Below are 18,956 nucleotides of genomic sequence, written 5' to 3'. Positions count from 1 at the left end.
TAAAAGAACACTAAAAAACTTACTTCTTCATACCGTAATTCTTCAAGACGACCTAGTGATCAGTATGTTTGTCATGTAATGGCCAGTCTTGGTTTTAATAAACACAAGTACAAGTATCAACTGTCAACGAGATTCGGGCCGTCCATAAATTAACAGAAGTCTATTAACCACTAGGCAAAGTTTGGATTCATCATGATTCATAGGTCTGCTGAATGTGTCTCAACCATACCTGTGTAAACACTACAGTGCATTACTATTCACTGTAAAAGTTCAATACCTCATTTTAACATTTCACCTGTCCTTTACAGTCTTCAGTGAAAATTCAAGTTACATTAACAAATGTCTACAGTAGTATATTAGTGACAAAGTGAATTTTGTACACCATCCACCAACATTAAAATAAACAATAACAAAGGGGTTATGTAAACCACCTTCAAACATAAAATCTTTATTTATTCCTTTCAATCTGTCAACAATAACTTCACATAAAGAACTTTGAATCACTATACATAATATTCCATGCCATTCCTCACATCCATGACAGAATATAAAGAAGGGTTCCAGTTTCACATGTTCTTGCATAAGTGACCGACAACCTCGTTAACCATTCACAAACTTCGCCCCTTAATGACTACTCCAGTCATTCGTAAGTCAAGAAAATATTTCATATAAATTAAGAAAAGAAAATAAAAAAGTTCACGACAATCCTATATACAGGGTCAGCAAGGATAAATAAAGTTCTATTCGGGTGAGGCTTTGGTGTTGCGCAAAACAAGTGAACAGATGAAACAATGCACGACAGGCTGTGTCCATACAGAATACAAAATCAATGGTAGTATTTTTTTTTGCTATATACTTCAAATTATCATGACAATTTTTATAGAAATAAAATGATTTCCATTAAAAAGGATACAAAACATCCATCAGAGTATTGTCACATAAAAGAATTTTCAAAAAATATCCTTTTAAGAATCTAATGTTGTTAGACATGTCCATCAAGTACACACCAGCAATAATTTAATGTAAACTGGCTCCGACTTGAGGGCATGTTAAAAAGTGCAAGCCTGCTTAAAGCTTTGGGGCACCAGGTGCCTCTTGGCCTTACTTAGCTATCATACCTCTACAACAAAACCTGTAAATGAAAACCATGCTAATACAATACTGTCCTACTTTTCTTAAGAAGTGAAAGTACACCTGAGATTATTTTCAACAATATTCACGAATGTTCACTGTAAACTACCTCTAGCATCAGATAAAACCAACTACAGTATCAGAAAATGTAGCAACTTCTACAATTGGTTTCCATTTACAGTAATTACTGTAAGATCACATCACTCATGATTCACCTTTCATCGTTTATGATACACATTCCCTAATATTAAATTGCTTAACACAATAAAATTAAAGAGGTCATTTACTTTTGAGTAATTTCCTAAAGTCAATTAAAGTTCCGGAATTGTGAGCCCCTATCAGCTACGAGCAAAAGTGACATCTATTCACTTGTTGCTGGGCTGGTGGGGCGGCCTAGCATACAGGTACCCAAGGTAGGCTAATAACTGGGCGGCAGGTCAGAGGTTGGGGGTGGGGGGTTATAGGATAGGAGCATCAACCCTAAATCTGAGATTAACAATCAGCTGACATGATCTTTATTATAAAGACAACAGAATACATGAACTGAATGTCAATCTTTGATTTAGGTGAAAGAATTAGACTGTTAACAGTTTCAAGATCGGAAATCAAATGGCAATGAATATAATGAAAGGAAAAGATCTTGAGTTTTGGATGACCAGAAATTTTCAACTTTTTCCATAAAACTTCACAGCTGCATCTGAAAAAGTTGTAGTGGTTGAAATATTTAGAAAAATAAGTTTAAAACTGCTTTATACTGTACAAAAGTACTGTTATTAATGTCACTGACATGCATGTTTTACTGCATGGTAAGGATACCAATCCAGATGGTTAACTGAGAAAATGGATATCAAGTAAGTAATGGGCAATATAAGCATAGTTCTTGTCAAATGTGAGGAGCATGCAGCATTAAGCATAGGTTACACACAGTATAAGAAAAAATAAAATGAAAAAAAGTTGTGTATTCTGATAAGAATGCTGCATTTCTACCAGAAGAAAATGTTTAACAATATTCAAATGAATGAGTGAATGAATGAATGTAGATAAAGAGAGTCAGGGCAGGGCAGGGTGCAGGTAAGGCGCCACCACACACCCGGGGCATAAGGCGAAGATTCTTACACTAGTCACCTGAGTTAGACATGACATGTGTCCCAGTAAGAGACATGGGTTGCCTCAAGTAGTCCCACTCAGAAATGTGGCAACGGCATCGTGCGTATAACTTGTTCCCTGCCCATCTCAAATTTACAAGGGCCCTGAACAGTGGTAGCGCCGCACACACCCAGCCATCACCCCCTGCCCACCACTTGCCATCCTTGGCCCAACTTTGCAATGCATTTCATTTACGTACAAGCTATATGCATGTCATCTATCACTCAAAACTAAATAATTAAGGACTAGGTGATGATGCAAAAGTATTAGATAAAACTCCTTTTGTAAAGTAACTTTTAAAATAGGCACCACCCACTGAGGCAAAGCATTTTCCATCAATGGTCTACTTTTGATCTATTTCAACATAATGAGGAACATTGGCTGGAAAAACTATTCAAGGGTTTCCTTCTGCAGAAGAAAATAGAACAGCAAAGACTGTACACCAAGCTAAGTACTGTATATTAGTGCTACAAAATCATATTCAGTAGTTACAGCAGCCGAAACTAGAGAACTAGATAAGATTTGAGCAGAAAATAAAAGTAAATTTTTGACAGATGTAAATGCTAAAGCTAATTAAGATCAGATATTAGTGTTCAAACGTACCATACATTAAAAACAAATGTCAAATAAAAAATTCATGATATCTAAGTGAGATTACAGTATGGTACTATCACTAGCAAATCAATCTTTTATAACAAAATTAGCATAAAATACACCTTAGACAAATGGTGCTTTGCCCAATGATGTGCCCCTCGTATAACTCCAATCATTTGCACACTACTATAATACATCCTGGACACTTTCTTCTGCATTCTTCCCTCCCTTTCCCTGTCTGAAAAGGGGCCATCTTTCAGCCGGTATTTCACTCGTTATAAAAATAAACTTTCAATAAGAGTATCATCCACGCTGAATAGTATATACTAGCTAATCAATTTCCCATAAGTTAATATAATGTATAAAAGGCAAGTTTCAGTACCACTAAATATTTGTTATACCAGTTAAATGAGATGCCATTTAAAGTACGGCAAAAATTTTTGTGTTTACGTACTGTACAGAACTTTAACTGGCTTTCATGTACAAACATTTATTATGAAAAAAGGGTAATACTGAGTAGCAGGTGTTGGGGGAACAAAAGTAAAGTAAGTAAAAAGTTGAATTAGAAGATGACGTACTTTGGAATTTTAACTAGTGTAATGTGAATAAGTCCGCTTGTGCTTTATAAATAAGCCCAATCTTTTTTAGATTTTATCAACATTAGCCGTTATATGAGTGAGTAAAACTAGCACTCAAATATCTGTATTCTTTTATTTTTGAATAAACTCGAACTGTCCTTGCTACTCAAAGGGACAAATGACTTGATAAAAGAGTAAATGCTTGGATATTTAAGCTAAAAGATTTTGTTAATGCCATTCTTGAAGGATGATTTACATCCCATCCACCTACCAACAGATGCAGTGCTCTTCCCACATGCATGATTGTTTGCAATGAAAATACAAAAATGGAGGACATTGCATTCATAAGCTAGTCTACTGCTCCACAATCACCTACCAATTAATGGACGATAACTTAAAACGCTGCATCACGTATATAATGGATTCTTACTTCACAGTACGGTATATAATAACAAAGCTACAATGACATTTTATTTCTACCAGATTTGTACTGATTGTGTTTGGTGGTGAAAAGCAGTGGGCATTGAAGCTTGTTTGGTAAGCAATTTTCCTCAATTAAGCTGACCTAAATTTTGTAATGAAAATCATCTGATTACAAATGGTGTAACTGTCAAGCTCCAAAGAGTTCATATGCTATACAGAATTCCATTGCTGTATTTGGAGACATCTAAGTCAGATTAATGGGCAATAGTCATTACTTACTCACAAAACCCAATCCCCAAACTCACCTGACTCCGGGACGCACAATTAAAGTCACGTACACATATGCCACTAACATACGCATGCATACAGTTGTCCTTAGAGATAAAGAAAGGGAAATTAACTTAAACCTAGCAATGTCCGAGTTGAATCATGATTGATGGATAAATATTATTAACTGGCTAAACATTCATATCACATACTTAAATCAGTCGCTTGATTGAGCCACGGAAAGAAAAGGAGGCTTTTTGACTGCAAATCAATTTGTGTGATAGTTCAGAAAAGGACCATCGGATATCACAAATACTGTGTATCATATATATACATAAGTACTTGTGTATATATATGTTGGAGTTTGAAGTGGCATGGCAGTGGGAGTGGTGCAGGGGGCTGTGGGAGGGGAGCCGTGGGGGGCATTAAGGGAGGCAAGGGGAACTCCAAGCTGCTCCGTACACTGAAATAGATAGATGATAGACAAAGTGAGAGAGAAAGAGAGACGAGCACATTTACCAGTCTCCCTAATTTGTCCCCTCCGGAGCACAGGGAAGACGTTTGGAATGGGCACATTCATTGCTAGAACTGTTTTTTATCTTTTAATAGAATTTCCAAAATCACATTCTTTTTTTATTTTTTATTTAAGATTAACCTTACTCAACAGCCCAGGAAATGAGACCAAGTAGTTTTGTCTAGGAAGTCTGCATGTATCTGCAAAGAGCAGGGATTGCCCTAAATGCTATAATTTTCACTGTTAGTCACCACCACAACCTCTACCCTAAAAAGTATACCCACTACTTTTCATTTCTACAATGGCATACTGCCAGATTGTTATTATAAGATTTTGATAAAACTATGGCTGATAAAAAGTTAAGGGAAAAGGAATAATAGAAAGGGACAGAAAATATGAAAGGATGAAGCTGGCATTCCCAAGTACAACTTGCAACATATCCATAGACAAAACTACTCAGTTATGGGTCTATTGTTACACTTAAATCTAAGACTTCCTTAATCCTATCTTCCCTACAGTTTCTTAAGTCTATATTCGTTTGCACAAAATTCACAGTGAAGAAAGTGTACTAAAAGAACAGAAAGGAAAAGAATCTTTCACAAAACACAACGTCACAGGTTTAATAACACATGTTTTTTTTATTTTCTTAACTTTGGAAGTGCCTTAACTCTAAATATGATGAAGTAGTGACAGAATTTAACCAACTCTGCCTACCAAAACTTGCTGGTCACGTAACTGTAACTACTGCATCAACTTCAGAACCTAATCTAAGCAAGTGAGTCAATTCGCACACACACATTTTGCGACTCAGGTGCATGTGGCAGTAATATTAGCTCTACTGATATAGAGGCTGGCTGTAAGCGAGACAATGCACAGCACAGCTAATATGCTACTGCATCCACGTCATCCATTCTGCCAATGCCAGTGCCACTCAAGCCACATCCTTCCATCCAGTGCACAGGAGGAGAATGGCTCTTTGGGGCTGTGCGTCCAGGCCCAGTCTCCGGTATCTCGCTTGCCGTTGCATGCACACATTTTTCTCTGATGCTGGTTCCTGATGCACAGTGACTTCTCGACTCACACAGGAAGAAATTATTATTTACATCTGTGCCTTTCTAGTAGCATTACTGGTTGACACATTAAAAAAGAAAAAATCTATATCAGTCATCATAACGTTCATGGTTTCGATACATAGTTTATGTACACACTGTTGTGTCAGGTATATGTAGTCCTTATTAAAATAAGCCTTGTTATCAAAATAAACCTATATTCTTTCAACAGTCTCAATAGGTTATTTATAACATCATCTAGCTGTACATTACACTATCAGTCATCCCAATTACTTTTTTAACACTATTAAGTCTTCATCATCAAACTGGTTACACTAAACGCTAATCATTATTAGAATAGATATTTTTTGTTGTTATCTCATTTCCCTCCAGTAACATCTCCACTCAACTTTTCCCTGCTTCTCACCAGTGCCATGTCCCATAAAGTGAATGAAGCAGCAGCCGCCAGTAGGCACAGGGATTGGCGGGAACTGGTCCCCGCTGACAGTGCCTGCTGTGAGCATGGCTGCGGTGTAAGCACAAAACATTAGGAACATCTTGATACTCCACCATTCCAGCTGCCTGGCACAGCCGTCCTCCAAATACACAAGGATTTCTTAATCATCCATCCATCCATTAGGTTCATGAAAGTTTATAACTACTTCAATTTTCTATAATAATATATTAGCAATCATAAAGGTTTTTAATGTCCGATTTACTTAAACAAAATTAAAATTAAAGTGGTTTCCTCTTTGGTTCATTTGTATATTACATGTACAGTGAATTGTCTCATCAGTAAAAATAACTGATTTTGTTAAAGAAAAATAACTATTAATGACTTTCTTTTATTCTACAGTACCTGGAAATACTTGAAAGGAATTTGAAAGGGTAAATGCTCTAAGAAAAAAAATAAACACCCATGTCTAATAACAAACACTTCACGTTCTAATGAAGGATGAAATGGTACCTGGGTTGTATGTACAAGTGTGCATGTATGTTACATATACACACACACATGCATGTATATATATATATATACATATATATATATATATATATATATATATATATATATATATATATATATATATATATATATATATATATATATATATATATATACAGGCAGCTCCCAGTTATTGGCGGGCTCGGTTATTGGCGATCCGGTTTTACGGTGCTTATCTAGCCATGAAAATTGGCAATTTTTGGCAATTTTCAGTGCCGAAAAATCACCAATTTCTATTTATCAGTGCCAATAATCGGGTATTGATGCCGATGCATACCTAACAGAGGTGCTGCTTTCTGGTCATCGGCGGCGATACCCGGTTATTGGCACCGATAAGCCCTGAAAATCACTGATTTTCGGTTATCGACGATTTCTGCTTATCATCACGCTGTCAGAACGGAACCCCTGCCAATAACCAGGACTGCCTGTGTATATATATATATATATATATATATATATATAATATATATATATATATATAAATATATGTGTATAAATATGTATATATATATATATATATATATATATATATATATATATATATATATATATATATATATATATATATATATATATATATATATATATATATATATATAATTTATATTATATAATATATATATATATGTATATATATATATTACACACAAGTTGGTATAAAAATATAGCACTCCCATGATGGATTTCATTCTACATTTTGCAGCAAATCAGTATATTTCAATTTTGTACCCTTGTTTTTATTTCTGTTTGTATCAAGTTTTCCATATTTATTTCAACGGGACCTATAAAAGAAATAAACATTTATCAGACAACTTTAATTATCTTTACGTGGTGAATACAGGCGACATGGTAATTTTTCACAATGAGAGTGGTTACAGCAGTAGTGTCTGCTGAATCATTTGATTCCTTTTAACATTATTAATTTTTTGTGTGGGGAACTAAAAACAAAGGATACGGAGCCTAATAAAAGGACTGATCAGTTATAAAGGTGCCATTATGCAAAAAATGCAATTGATTATGCACAACAAACAAAAGTTTGTGTTTGTTCATTCTTTATTGATTCATCAAATCTATTTCCATTTTCAGAATTTAGGTTATAACGGGTTTCTTTTATTTTTATGTACCATAATTAGTCATTACATGATGACTATCTAAGGCCAGCTGTAATCATATACAAATTACCAGGGCAAATTTTACATACTTTTTTGGAATTACCAATTCCAGAGAAGGAGGATATAAGCTCTACCTTTCTGATACAACTGATAAAATTTTACTTGGTTCACTTTTAACCAAAATATGTGTATGTGTGTTAAGAAGTTATTGCTACCCTCATGCATAACATTATTGATCACTCAACATGTGATCAACTATACAACAACTTACTGCGCTTTAACCATATTCTTGCTGTGCCTAAGCCCTGGATGGGATAAGTTCAATACATTATTTACATTCTCTTCTATAAATATCACATTAATCTGTTTGATATTTAATTTCTCCCTACTTAAAATAAAAATAAATCTCTATCCATACATATCTTTCCTAAATTAAAATAAAATGGTTTAACAGGCACTCAACGACATTCTTCCACAGAAACTAAACAGGGGTTTCTTGGCATTTCTCTCTCGCAGTTACAGTTAAAACTTCAGGTGGGGGAGGGGGCCAGCAGGGTGGTGGTGCACCAATAAATCTGTGGCAAAGGCAGTGCTCACAGATACACACATACTTGCGCGCACTCACATGTACACTAACACACACACACACACCCAATCACTGGCCGGCCACAAGAGCCCATCCCTATCTATCTTACCCAGAAATCATTCCCTTCGGAATCCACTAGGAGAATTTGGCATGGATATCTACTACTGGAGTCCCTGTAAGAATTTATGTCTCTGAAGAAAGGCACATATCTAAAAATGGGAATAGGTTTTACTTTCAAAACTTTAAAAATAAACTCTTATTTACCTCTATTTTATATTTCCTTTGGATATTGGGAACAAACTAGAGTTACAAGCTTCTCAAGTAGGAAACTTGCACTAAATGACAGATGAAAGTTTACTTAAACAAACTACTAAGTGGGGTTGATCGGAAATATGAAGTGGAATGTAACATGTGGAACAGTCCAAGACTGCAGCAATAGAGTTCTTTGAGTGCCTCAATAAAAGACAATTCCCAGTTAATTTCTCTCTTCAATGGTATACCCAAGCAATACAACACTTGCTTTTTGCTGTTGCCTCCTGTCTTCTCCTAATCATAAAGGCTAAGAATGATCAACCATTTTATAAAACCAGCCATTCACATCTGAAAGTGTATGTATTGAATGGCATAATATACATTGAAAGAAAAATATTACACTAGAAAATGACAATGATCTCTAGCACCAAAGCAAGAAAGGAAACTCTGACTCAAGAGGTAATAGAAATCTGATAGTTCTAATTAAGGTCACTAATCAAATGATCGCTAACTTTGATAAAATAAAAACATGACTACCACTGGGCCAGATATGGAACGCAACTGATTGGGAGATATTCTCATCTGGCAAAACATGTTGATTCATGATGCTACCTAATGTGTTTGGGCAATTGGTAATGAATTCATGGATAAGTATCAGAAAATAAAAATCTTTTGAAATCTGAATAAGAAATAATATTTACAAGTACTTTTAAGGAGTGGGAGTTAGTTTTAGTTTCAATCTTGATTCCTAATAAGAACTGGTAATTTTACATCACATCTATATTTTATATAAATGTATATTTGGCATATTACTTGTAAGGAAATGTTATAAATGGAAGTCAATTTTCAAGTATGCTGCATTACAGTAGATAAAATTCTTTTAAGTTGTTAGGATTAACAAATGGACTGTGTTTGGCATACTTTCACTAATCTACAATACTTCAAAGGCGGTAACCCTCCAGTGGATATCAATGATTTTTGTTGTAATTCTACACATTCTACCAGTTGAACATGGCATAATAGGCAATTTTGAGCTATATTTAAATATTCTTTAAGTAAACAACTAACAAAGAACTGCTATACATGAGGTGTCATGTTGCAGCCAATTATATTCACTAGCACTTGTATAAAAAATATCGTCAAGAAGGAAGATTTTTTCAAGAGAAACATCTCAATAAACACTCAATAAAATCATTCACATGCACATCCTTCCTGATAATAATGATAATGAGAAAAAAATTATTACAGCAATCAAGAGAGAAATAGATCACACAGTGTAATCATCTTCATGAGCTTGTTATTATGTATCCAACAATAACTGATTCTTTTCTATTTAATTACAGTACTGTAATTTTCATTTTACATAAAGCTTTTCTACAGTATAACAAAACAGTAAATTTGTCACTTTCATTAAAAAATACCGTTGGTTTCACTTATTCAACACTGAATAAATTTTTTCTACACTATCAATCTACGGTTCTTTCTACGAATCACAGGTCTCTTACAACCACCCAAGCTCCTTTCCACTGACCCCACGCACAGTGTAATTACCCGGAGAACAGCTGCTGTGAGGGAGGACTTCTAACTTCTGCCATAAGACTCACGGCATCAGCAGCAGCACTGTATGCATTGGGGTAACCGGGAGAGAAAGGGCCAGCATATCCTATTCTCCTTGTAGTAGCCCTTCAGAAAGACTTTAGTGTAAGGACTACTCAATTTTCTACAACAAGGCTCACCACAGATGAAATAAACATAAATCAGTATAACGCTGGATGCACCTTTTTTATTATTGGATTTGCTCTGAGAAGATTGTTTAAATTGAATGTGAAAACATGTGTTTTTAATCGAGCAGTTATGTGTAGCCTTAAGCCTACACAGTTCTGACTCCGTGATTCTTCTGAGGTTTCTCCCGTAGCATAAGAAGATAGTGCAGCCTTTAATAACAGTTCCTAGCTTCAGACCTGGAAAGGAACATTTCCAAATTACTGAATTCATAGCAAGCTAAAAATAAAAATCTTAAATCAAATTTCATGCTTCATGTATAAAAATCATTACTATAACAAATGCTATTTACTGAAATGAAAATTACTGAGTAATCTGGAGTAATTCACTGGCACATGAGATATACTCCCCACCAGGGAAGCAATTCACCACTTTGGCTCATCTCTGGTAAAGTATTACCCTATCTCCTGCAATGCAACAATTCTATTCAAAAAATGTATTGCACAATTCTATCCTTAAAATTTTTAGTCATTACCATTACTTGTCACAAAATGTCCAAGTTCTGTACTACAGCACAACATACATTACAGTTTGTACCAATTTCAATTTTTATTTTTGCTCATGAACTTCTAAGTAAAGTGTTTCAGTTGGTCCCGAGGTGCACATCTCTTTCCTGCATAGATCTTGAATTATACATTGATCTATAATTTACCTATTTCAGTTCATATGTTTTCATGAAGTACAATGCTTACCCCCGTTACCTTTTTTAGTTTTAAACTTCCAATTTTGTTTAGATTACCTACAACTTTATACCCTAGTTTTGTAACTAATTTTTCATTCTTTGTAGAAAGTTACACTAGTCCTGATGAGGAACTGTTACAGTGATTAACACACAATTTCACTGTGCTATATATTACTTCTTTTATATATTTTTTTTCAGCAACATTTGCCACTATGACTAAATTAACTGAGGGAATGAAAAGAGGCAAAACAAATGCTTTGCATTACCAGAGCCTCTGGTGTCATATTAACTGCAGACCTTTGTTGAAATCTCATAAAACTGTATCTTTTAAAAATAAAATCAATTTGTTCAAGATTTTGGGGGGCCTCCAATGAACATGCCTATAAAGTAGCACCTCAACTTAACAGATACTTTAGGGGTCTGGCTTTCTGATAAGTAACAAATTGTGTTAAGTAACGAAGTCTCTAAATTATAGCCTGCGCTTCAATAATTTCTAGATATCAGCAATTCCACAAAGTTACTGACCTGTACTTTACACCTAACATTCAATTTTAAGCACTTTATCTAAAAATGTAATACAACACATCCAAAAAAGGATAGCATAGCAAAAACTAACCAGAATAAAGTAGCTGATAAGTACAGAAGTCTGCTAAGTTAAGGTCCAATAGCTGTGGTGCTACTGTACAGTACCTCCTATGATGCCTCAGTTGCTCTTCATCCTGTTGTGCAACTTGATGGTGTAAACACTTGCATGGCAACACCATGCTTGCTGTGATGTCAACCATTATACCTTCATTTTTCATCATTTTTATTTTTGGTTCCCTTCTTTCAGTCTGTGAATACTGGCTTGTATAGAGTACATTTTTTATTTAATTCCACGGTGTTGTTTTTGAGAAAGTGCTTACCTAGCTCCCATAACACTGGTGTGGGCATTTCTTATATCCCAACTTTTCACCAAGAATTTTCAAGTTTTTCATGTTTTTCATTCCATCAAGTTAAATTTTCTGCAGACACTATTACCTAGGCTCTCCCTGTAACCATTTTTTGGGGGCTGAGGATTTTCTTGTAACATGGTTAATTCTTGGTTAGTAATCTCACTGTCATTTCACATTCTCAGTTCACAGTGATCAGAAGCCTTTGGTTCTCTGTTTAAAACTTTTTACATACTTGATTTTTAATTTGTACTCAAACTGCTTCTAAGGTTATTTCTCATTTTTCAATTTATTTCAATTTGTGAATTTTTGCTTTTGAACTTAAATAAATACAAATACAGCCGTTTGGCTTTTGTAAGTTTTGTTATTCTGTGACTTAGTGACTGGGGCAAGTATGATTACTGTCATCCATCTGTCTGCTGTGTTTACCATGCCTCAGCATCCTTATATGGAGTTTCCTGCACATGAGAGCTTGCAGCTTGTTCATGTCTTCCCTCATTAAGGATCCCATCTGTATCAACCCAATAGGAGTCAGCAAGGTTTGCCTCAACTGACATGCCTGGTCTTTAACAATTGGTCCACTGATAACTGGTTCTAGTTTGTATGGAAAATATCCTATAAACATTGTTCTAGAACTTTGATAGATGCCTCCTTGGACTCTTCTACTACTGGTCATGGGCTGCATTACCAGTGAGTTGGACCTCTTCAGACATCAAGTCAATTGCCTTGATACCTCTTCCCTGTGAAGATGTGGGGTAGAAGCTCAAAAGTTCTGTAGGTTCCTATACTCTTTCATTCTTTTCTTGTTTCTGTTAAGAGCTCATCTTCTCCAAAGGCTCCCAAACCTGATGACCCTCTAGCTAATCTTAGCAGATGCCTTTTACTATTAATTCATCCTAAAACAGATTTTCTTAGTCAGTGGATTCATCCTTCCAGAACATTTGAAATGTTACGCTTTCCATTATACAAACCTAAACATCATAAGATGCCTTACTTCACATAAAATTCATCCCAATCACATTGGTTTAATCCTGAAAACAAAGCACTCCTTCCATTGAGCCAGATACCTCCCACTGCTCAACAGCTACATTCATTCCATTGTGCCCTGCCAGGGCTGGAAGACAATGTACTACATGATTAATGGGTTTGCATGCAAAATGGTGTTTTTGCATAATAAAAACACCATCTGCTCACTACAACTCACTAATTTAAGTTGCCTGAATTAATATCTATGACATCACGAGAGAGAAGTTCCCTAGAAAAAAAAAAAAAGAGGACTTAAGACCCAGGAGGCAAGCACATTTCAAACAGGATCCTTGCTTGAGGTTTAGCTTGACTTAGAGTGGGCATCAGAGGATGACGTAGTAAAGGGCCTGGCCAATAAAAGGAAAGGTTTGTGAAGAGTACAGAAATTCTTAGTTTTTCTTTATCTCCACCTGCTTATATAACACTATTAATTGAAAAACATAACAATTAATAATCTTCCATGCATGAGTGCATCATCACATGAAAATATATCCTGTAAATGCCGATAAAAATATATTTCAAAACTACCTGGTCAAAAGTCCAGCTGTACAAGCATTGCTGGTGGCTTGTATGTTGTACTGTACAGTATTGTTGTTTTGTTCCTGTAATTTAGTTTATTAGATTTTCTTACAATATCTTTGGTTTATTTCTTAAAATGATTTACCTTTAATATTTCATTTACATATCCTTTTTCTATAAGTCACTTCACTTCTTATATAATAGTAATTGATAAATACCTTCTTAATGTACATACACACATATATATATACATTCACACACATACGTGTCAAGTCATATGTTACACCGTAAGTCACTAAAAAACTGCATGTCTTATGGAATGCATGCCATCAAGCCATACATAGCGACCAGCAGAAAGTCAATTACCTGTAGTCTTAAACAGTCTAAGGGGGCCATAATCAACTCTGCAGTGGACATTGTTTTTGTATTAGGAAAGTCAGGTGGAGAACTTACTAAGAACTGTGAGCACTACAGGACAACACACCATTTACAGAAATGCTCCTTTAAGTCTGCAACATCAAGATTAATTGCCAGCCTCAGCCCATTCATGAAACACCAGTAATTGACTAAAGGACAATAAGGAGTCTTGGTACAAGACTTTTGATCTCACTCTGGCAAAGTCTACTATTGCCATTCATTTGGATACCATACTGCAGTTGAAGGTGTCATTCTAGTAGGGGTAAAAAAAATTCCCCTATGGATGTGCCTCCCCAGTTTCCAGTGCCCTTCAGAAACCGTACCACATCCAAGGCTTCTTGTCACAGGTTCAACAGTTTTGCAATGAAGAAAACTGACAAAGATGACACCACCACCTTTATTCTGGGAAAGGTGGTGAGTTCTATGTTAATTATTGGAGATAGGTACAGTACCTAGGAGAGGCTCTGTAGGGATGGTATGACTCTTCTGAACTGGCAAGTATTGATTCTCTGTGGTACAAACCTATTATCCAATGGTTCACCTTCTGAGGAAGATAGCTAGGACCCATGGTACCATGCATTCCATTGAACATATTTTTTTCTTTGCATTTATTATGACCATTATCAGTTGAGGTCTATGGATGTGAGAAAGTCCCATTTGGAGCATCAACACATGCCATGGTTGTGACCCTGAAAGGGCCATTGGAAATGCTTACTTAATTGGCCAGGTAAAAATGAATAAGAAAACAATGGGAGTTTCAATGAATATGCACAGCAGCCACTTATGAGGCAAGAGCAGAGGTGGCTCTAAACTACACACAAGATATAAGAAAAACTTTAATATATGAATATAACTTTAACCTATGCTCAAACAAAGCAAAATGAAAGGATACAAATGAGAGAATATTTAGAGGATTAAATGAAAAATTGAAAATGATGCATAACTGTAATAAAGCACAAATGGCATTCCTGGAAAGGGAAGACATACTGAAGATGTCCACTCTCAAAAGTTGCATCAGAGATGAAGGAATGTTTTATGCCTGGGAATATGCAGTTAGGGCCTCTCAATCTTGAATGGTATAAGTTGGTGCAACTGGGATTTCATTGCACACAAGGAAAGTAGCATCATAATATGATTAATGGCACTGTAGTAAAGAAATTAGGTTTCCACAGATTTTCAAAAAAATGAAAATCAGTTTCTTTTAACTTTTTCACTTCTGAAAGCTTTGGTCTTTCTGCGAACCAAACCTCACCCTCTGAATGCTGTAAGTCGCATGTTCAAGAAATCTGCATTTTTGTATTTGTTTGTAAACAGTACAGGATATAATAAGCTCACATTGTTTCACAGTCTAATCTTACTTACACTGTTACTTAGGTTGTGGTGGGCACTGAACAGGGCCAGGGGTCGTGGGGTAAGGCTGGTATTCATCGGGGGAGTGGGCAGCAGTTTCATCCATCATGGTCATATGTTGCATCATAGGTGCATATGGTGAAGCCGCATAACCCCCACTTGCTAAGTACCCTCCTTGCTGTAAATTTATGATTTTTATTAAAACAGCTCAATAATTATCTAATAAAGTACAAGATGCAACACCAATAAATTACATGAATGCTCCTAATTCTATGAAAAGAAACTCTTCCTATACCTAAATTAAATCTAGATACTGATATCAAAATTTTAGAAACTCATGTTATTAAAGGTCATAATGATCAATTTCAAAACATCATCGTTGCTTCCAATGCTGTGGGGAACAACGGCACATGGAAAATTTCATTACTCTTGTCTCTCCTGTGCTTTATTTTCCCACAGATTTCCACTCTTTCCCACCCTCTCTCTTCGTTCTCCAGTTTCCTCTCATTGATATCAATCCCACAATGCTGGCCTCCTTGGAAGATATTTTGATTAAATGTTAAACCACACAGATAAAGTACTGAAACTGACAGATTTCTAAGCCAGCCAAGGTAATGGTTTCTTGGACTAACATACTCAGGCACAGGTGTGCAATCTTGAAGGATTACTAATACTTCATTTGTCCTCCTTTTCAAGCTCTTCCTTCGTTTCCGCCACGCTCCCTTTTCTCGCTCTTTACTCCTTTCCTCTCTTCCTTTTCCTCATTAAACTTTCTCTTTCATCTGCTACTGGTCTGGCTTCACCTATTTTATGACTCGCCTCTTCTCTTATCCTACAATAATCACTATAGTTAGGTAGGTCGTGTGGTATTCATAAAAGCCTAGCTGATACTAACATGTAATATTCTCCATCTCCCCTTCAACATTATTTAATCTAATATATACTGAACTTCCATAATTTCCTTTATGGCATTGTTTCTAATCTTACTTAGCCTAACCACTGTCTGATTTGTTGTTTTCAGTCTTTCACCAAATTCAAACTCAAGATAACCTGAACGGGATATTGTTCCAAGATATTTAACCAAATAACCCTTTCTTCCAATTGGTTACTTCATCCTATATTTTGAGTTCCATGTTTCTACAAATATGATTACTTTACTAAACAAACTTAATACATCTTCGGGTGTTTTGCAGATTAAAACAGCATCATCTGCATAATCTAAGTGTCACTTTTCTTTCACTACTCCAATCTAAACAACAATGGTGAAAAAGCATTTCCTTGTAGCACAACGCTATCCACTGTTAATCTGTTATACAAGACTTCATCAACCTTTGCTTTGTATCCAATTCATTCATGGATCATTTATATCAACTCTAAATATTCAAAGGGACTGCCACAGTAAAGCAAGACCTTCCTTAATATTAGTTAGTGGATGCTGTCAAAAGCCTTCTTGTAACTGACAAATGCTATTAGTTCTGATTTCTGAATTTCACTAACACTGCTACACATACTCATTACAGTATTATTAAACAACAGTTTACCCAGACCACTAACTCTCACAGGTTAACCAGTAGGTTTTGTTCTTAATGGATAAATAAGACATTTTCAGTATAAAGTGCACAGCTCGAACCTTCATATCTTATATGTTCTATTGTTTTGTTTCTGATTTTCAGGAGTATACACACAATATTTGGTATAAAGTGCAACTGGACACATGCTCAGACCTTACATACAGTTCTCTGAGCAGGGATTTATAGTTTTGGAGGCATGCTAGTCCTATTATTAAATGTTCAATAAGGCAATGACATCTAACTTTGAAGGACAGACAAAGGTTACTTATGAAGATCTCTCTGAGTTTATCTAAGAACACTAAAGCTCAAAAGGGTGAGGGAGCACTGCAGTCATTCAAGAGAAAAGAGCCTCACACTAAAACCCAGCATCAGATTCAGAGCCATTTACATATACAGCTGTAAATTTTTAATGAAAAAGGCCAATACAGGAGGCAACACAATGGCTTCATTTAGCCCAGTCCTGAAGCTAACAAGAAAAGTGTGGGAAGAACAAAAGATGCAACTTGAAATCAAAGATGAGAAAAATATTGCAGTAACAGAGAGAGAGAGAGAGAGAGAGAGAGAGAGAGAGAGAGAGAGAGAGAGAGAGAGAGAGAGAGAGAGAGAGAGAGAGAGAGAGATTGAGATTTTCAGTACTTACACGGAATTAACTTTTACACAGAATTAAATTTAAGCACCAGTCATCACAAAAAATTTCTATAGACATTTCTCTGCTACATGATAAAAGACTTGTATAAATTTCTATACACATTTCTCTGCTACATGATAAAAGACTTGTATACAATAAAATTCTTAAAATTAAACTTACAGAGCCAGGTGTTAGATGCAACTGTTGCATGTGTGTTGTCAAAGTTGGTATTACAGGCGAATAAGGAATTTGGCTAGTGTCCATTGTCGTCTGCATCATTTGCTGGAATTTATAAGAAATTTCAGGTTAATACACCAAATGAAATATATCTAATACATTATATTATGATCTACAAATCCATATTATCTTACAATACAAGCATAAAGGAGGCAGAAGCTGATGTATGAAAGGCAGAAGCTGATGTATGAAAGTCTAACTTTTGGGAGAAAGGACCTTTTGAAAGCTGAAACGCTCAGCCTTGGCAGCAGTTTGCATTCTTATATATCTATCTATCTATTTATACATACATACATAGATACATATATATACAGTATATATGTATATGTGTGTATATATACATATAAACATACATACATACATATATATATAATATATATATACTTATACATAATATATATATATGTGTGTGTGTGTGTGTGTGTTAAGAAGGAATAGATCAGTGAAAAGATCAAACAAATAATTTAGGTTCAGTGAAGTTCACAAGAAAGTACACTTGCTTACATTTAGTTCTGTGCTTCTTATAATTTCTGTAAAAAAATACTTACAAGTCACATACAATATATGTACTAGTAATGGTTGTGTACACTGTAAGAAATTAATCTTGCTAGCAAACAAATAAACAATAAAACAGACCAAAAATATACCATACTTAGTAGAGGTAAATAATTTAGGTATTTTATCAATAAATTCTATTATATGAATAATTAACTCTGTTCTTAAGTACGAGCATGGCTAAATTAGTATGACATAAATGCTTGCAAAATTTTAGTGTTGATCAAATAGACTTAACTACTCTGCACGTTACATCAATGACACAGCAAAACCAACTACAGTATAATATACCTAGAATTTCAAAGTGCAAACACCTTTAGATATTTATTATTTGGGTTATTTCTTTATGGACAAATTGGAACAAGAAAAGACTACAAACTTCTCCTTTTCTTGTGGGTGTTTTGAAAATTGTAGCCTTGGTTTAATTTCCCGATTTTCAAGTACTATAGGTAAAGCTACACATAATAGTATGTACAGAATGGTTTTTAAATCGCTGACAAAGCTGAATGTGAAAATAAATTGTTCAACATTTATTTTCAAAGACTATATTTATAAAGCTCCATAATATTTCAAACACCAGAAAGCATTAAAGCTATATT

The 18,956-nt window shown here is 35.1% G+C and overlaps 1 protein-coding gene across 7 annotated transcripts in view; it reads right to left on the bottom strand.

Annotated features, from left to right (window-relative positions):
• Nucleotides 1–7,508: 7,508 nt before the first annotated feature.
• The window catches only part of shep (alan shepard), a 213,753-nt gene continuing 202,305 nt past the window's right edge, over nucleotides 7,509–18,956 (bottom strand). For all 7 annotated transcript variants that reach the window (XM_067086197.1, XM_067086199.1, XM_067086194.1 and 4 more), the window contains 3 exons: nucleotides 17,746–17,847; nucleotides 15,379–15,544; nucleotides 7,509–10,619 (listed from right to left, as the gene is read on the bottom strand). In XM_067086197.1, the coding sequence (XP_066942298.1) occupies nucleotides 15,383–15,544; nucleotides 17,746–17,847 (264 nt within the window). In that variant the 3' untranslated portion in view covers nucleotides 7,509–10,619; nucleotides 15,379–15,382. The remainder of the gene's footprint in view (nucleotides 10,620–15,378; nucleotides 15,545–17,745; nucleotides 17,848–18,956) is intronic.

This window comes from Macrobrachium rosenbergii, chromosome 42 (genome assembly GCF_040412425.1).
Source record: "Macrobrachium rosenbergii isolate ZJJX-2024 chromosome 42, ASM4041242v1, whole genome shotgun sequence".
NCBI classification, from domain to species: Eukaryota; Metazoa; Arthropoda; class Malacostraca; order Decapoda; family Palaemonidae; genus Macrobrachium; species Macrobrachium rosenbergii.
This window is presented reverse-complemented; position numbering and strand designations above follow the sequence as displayed.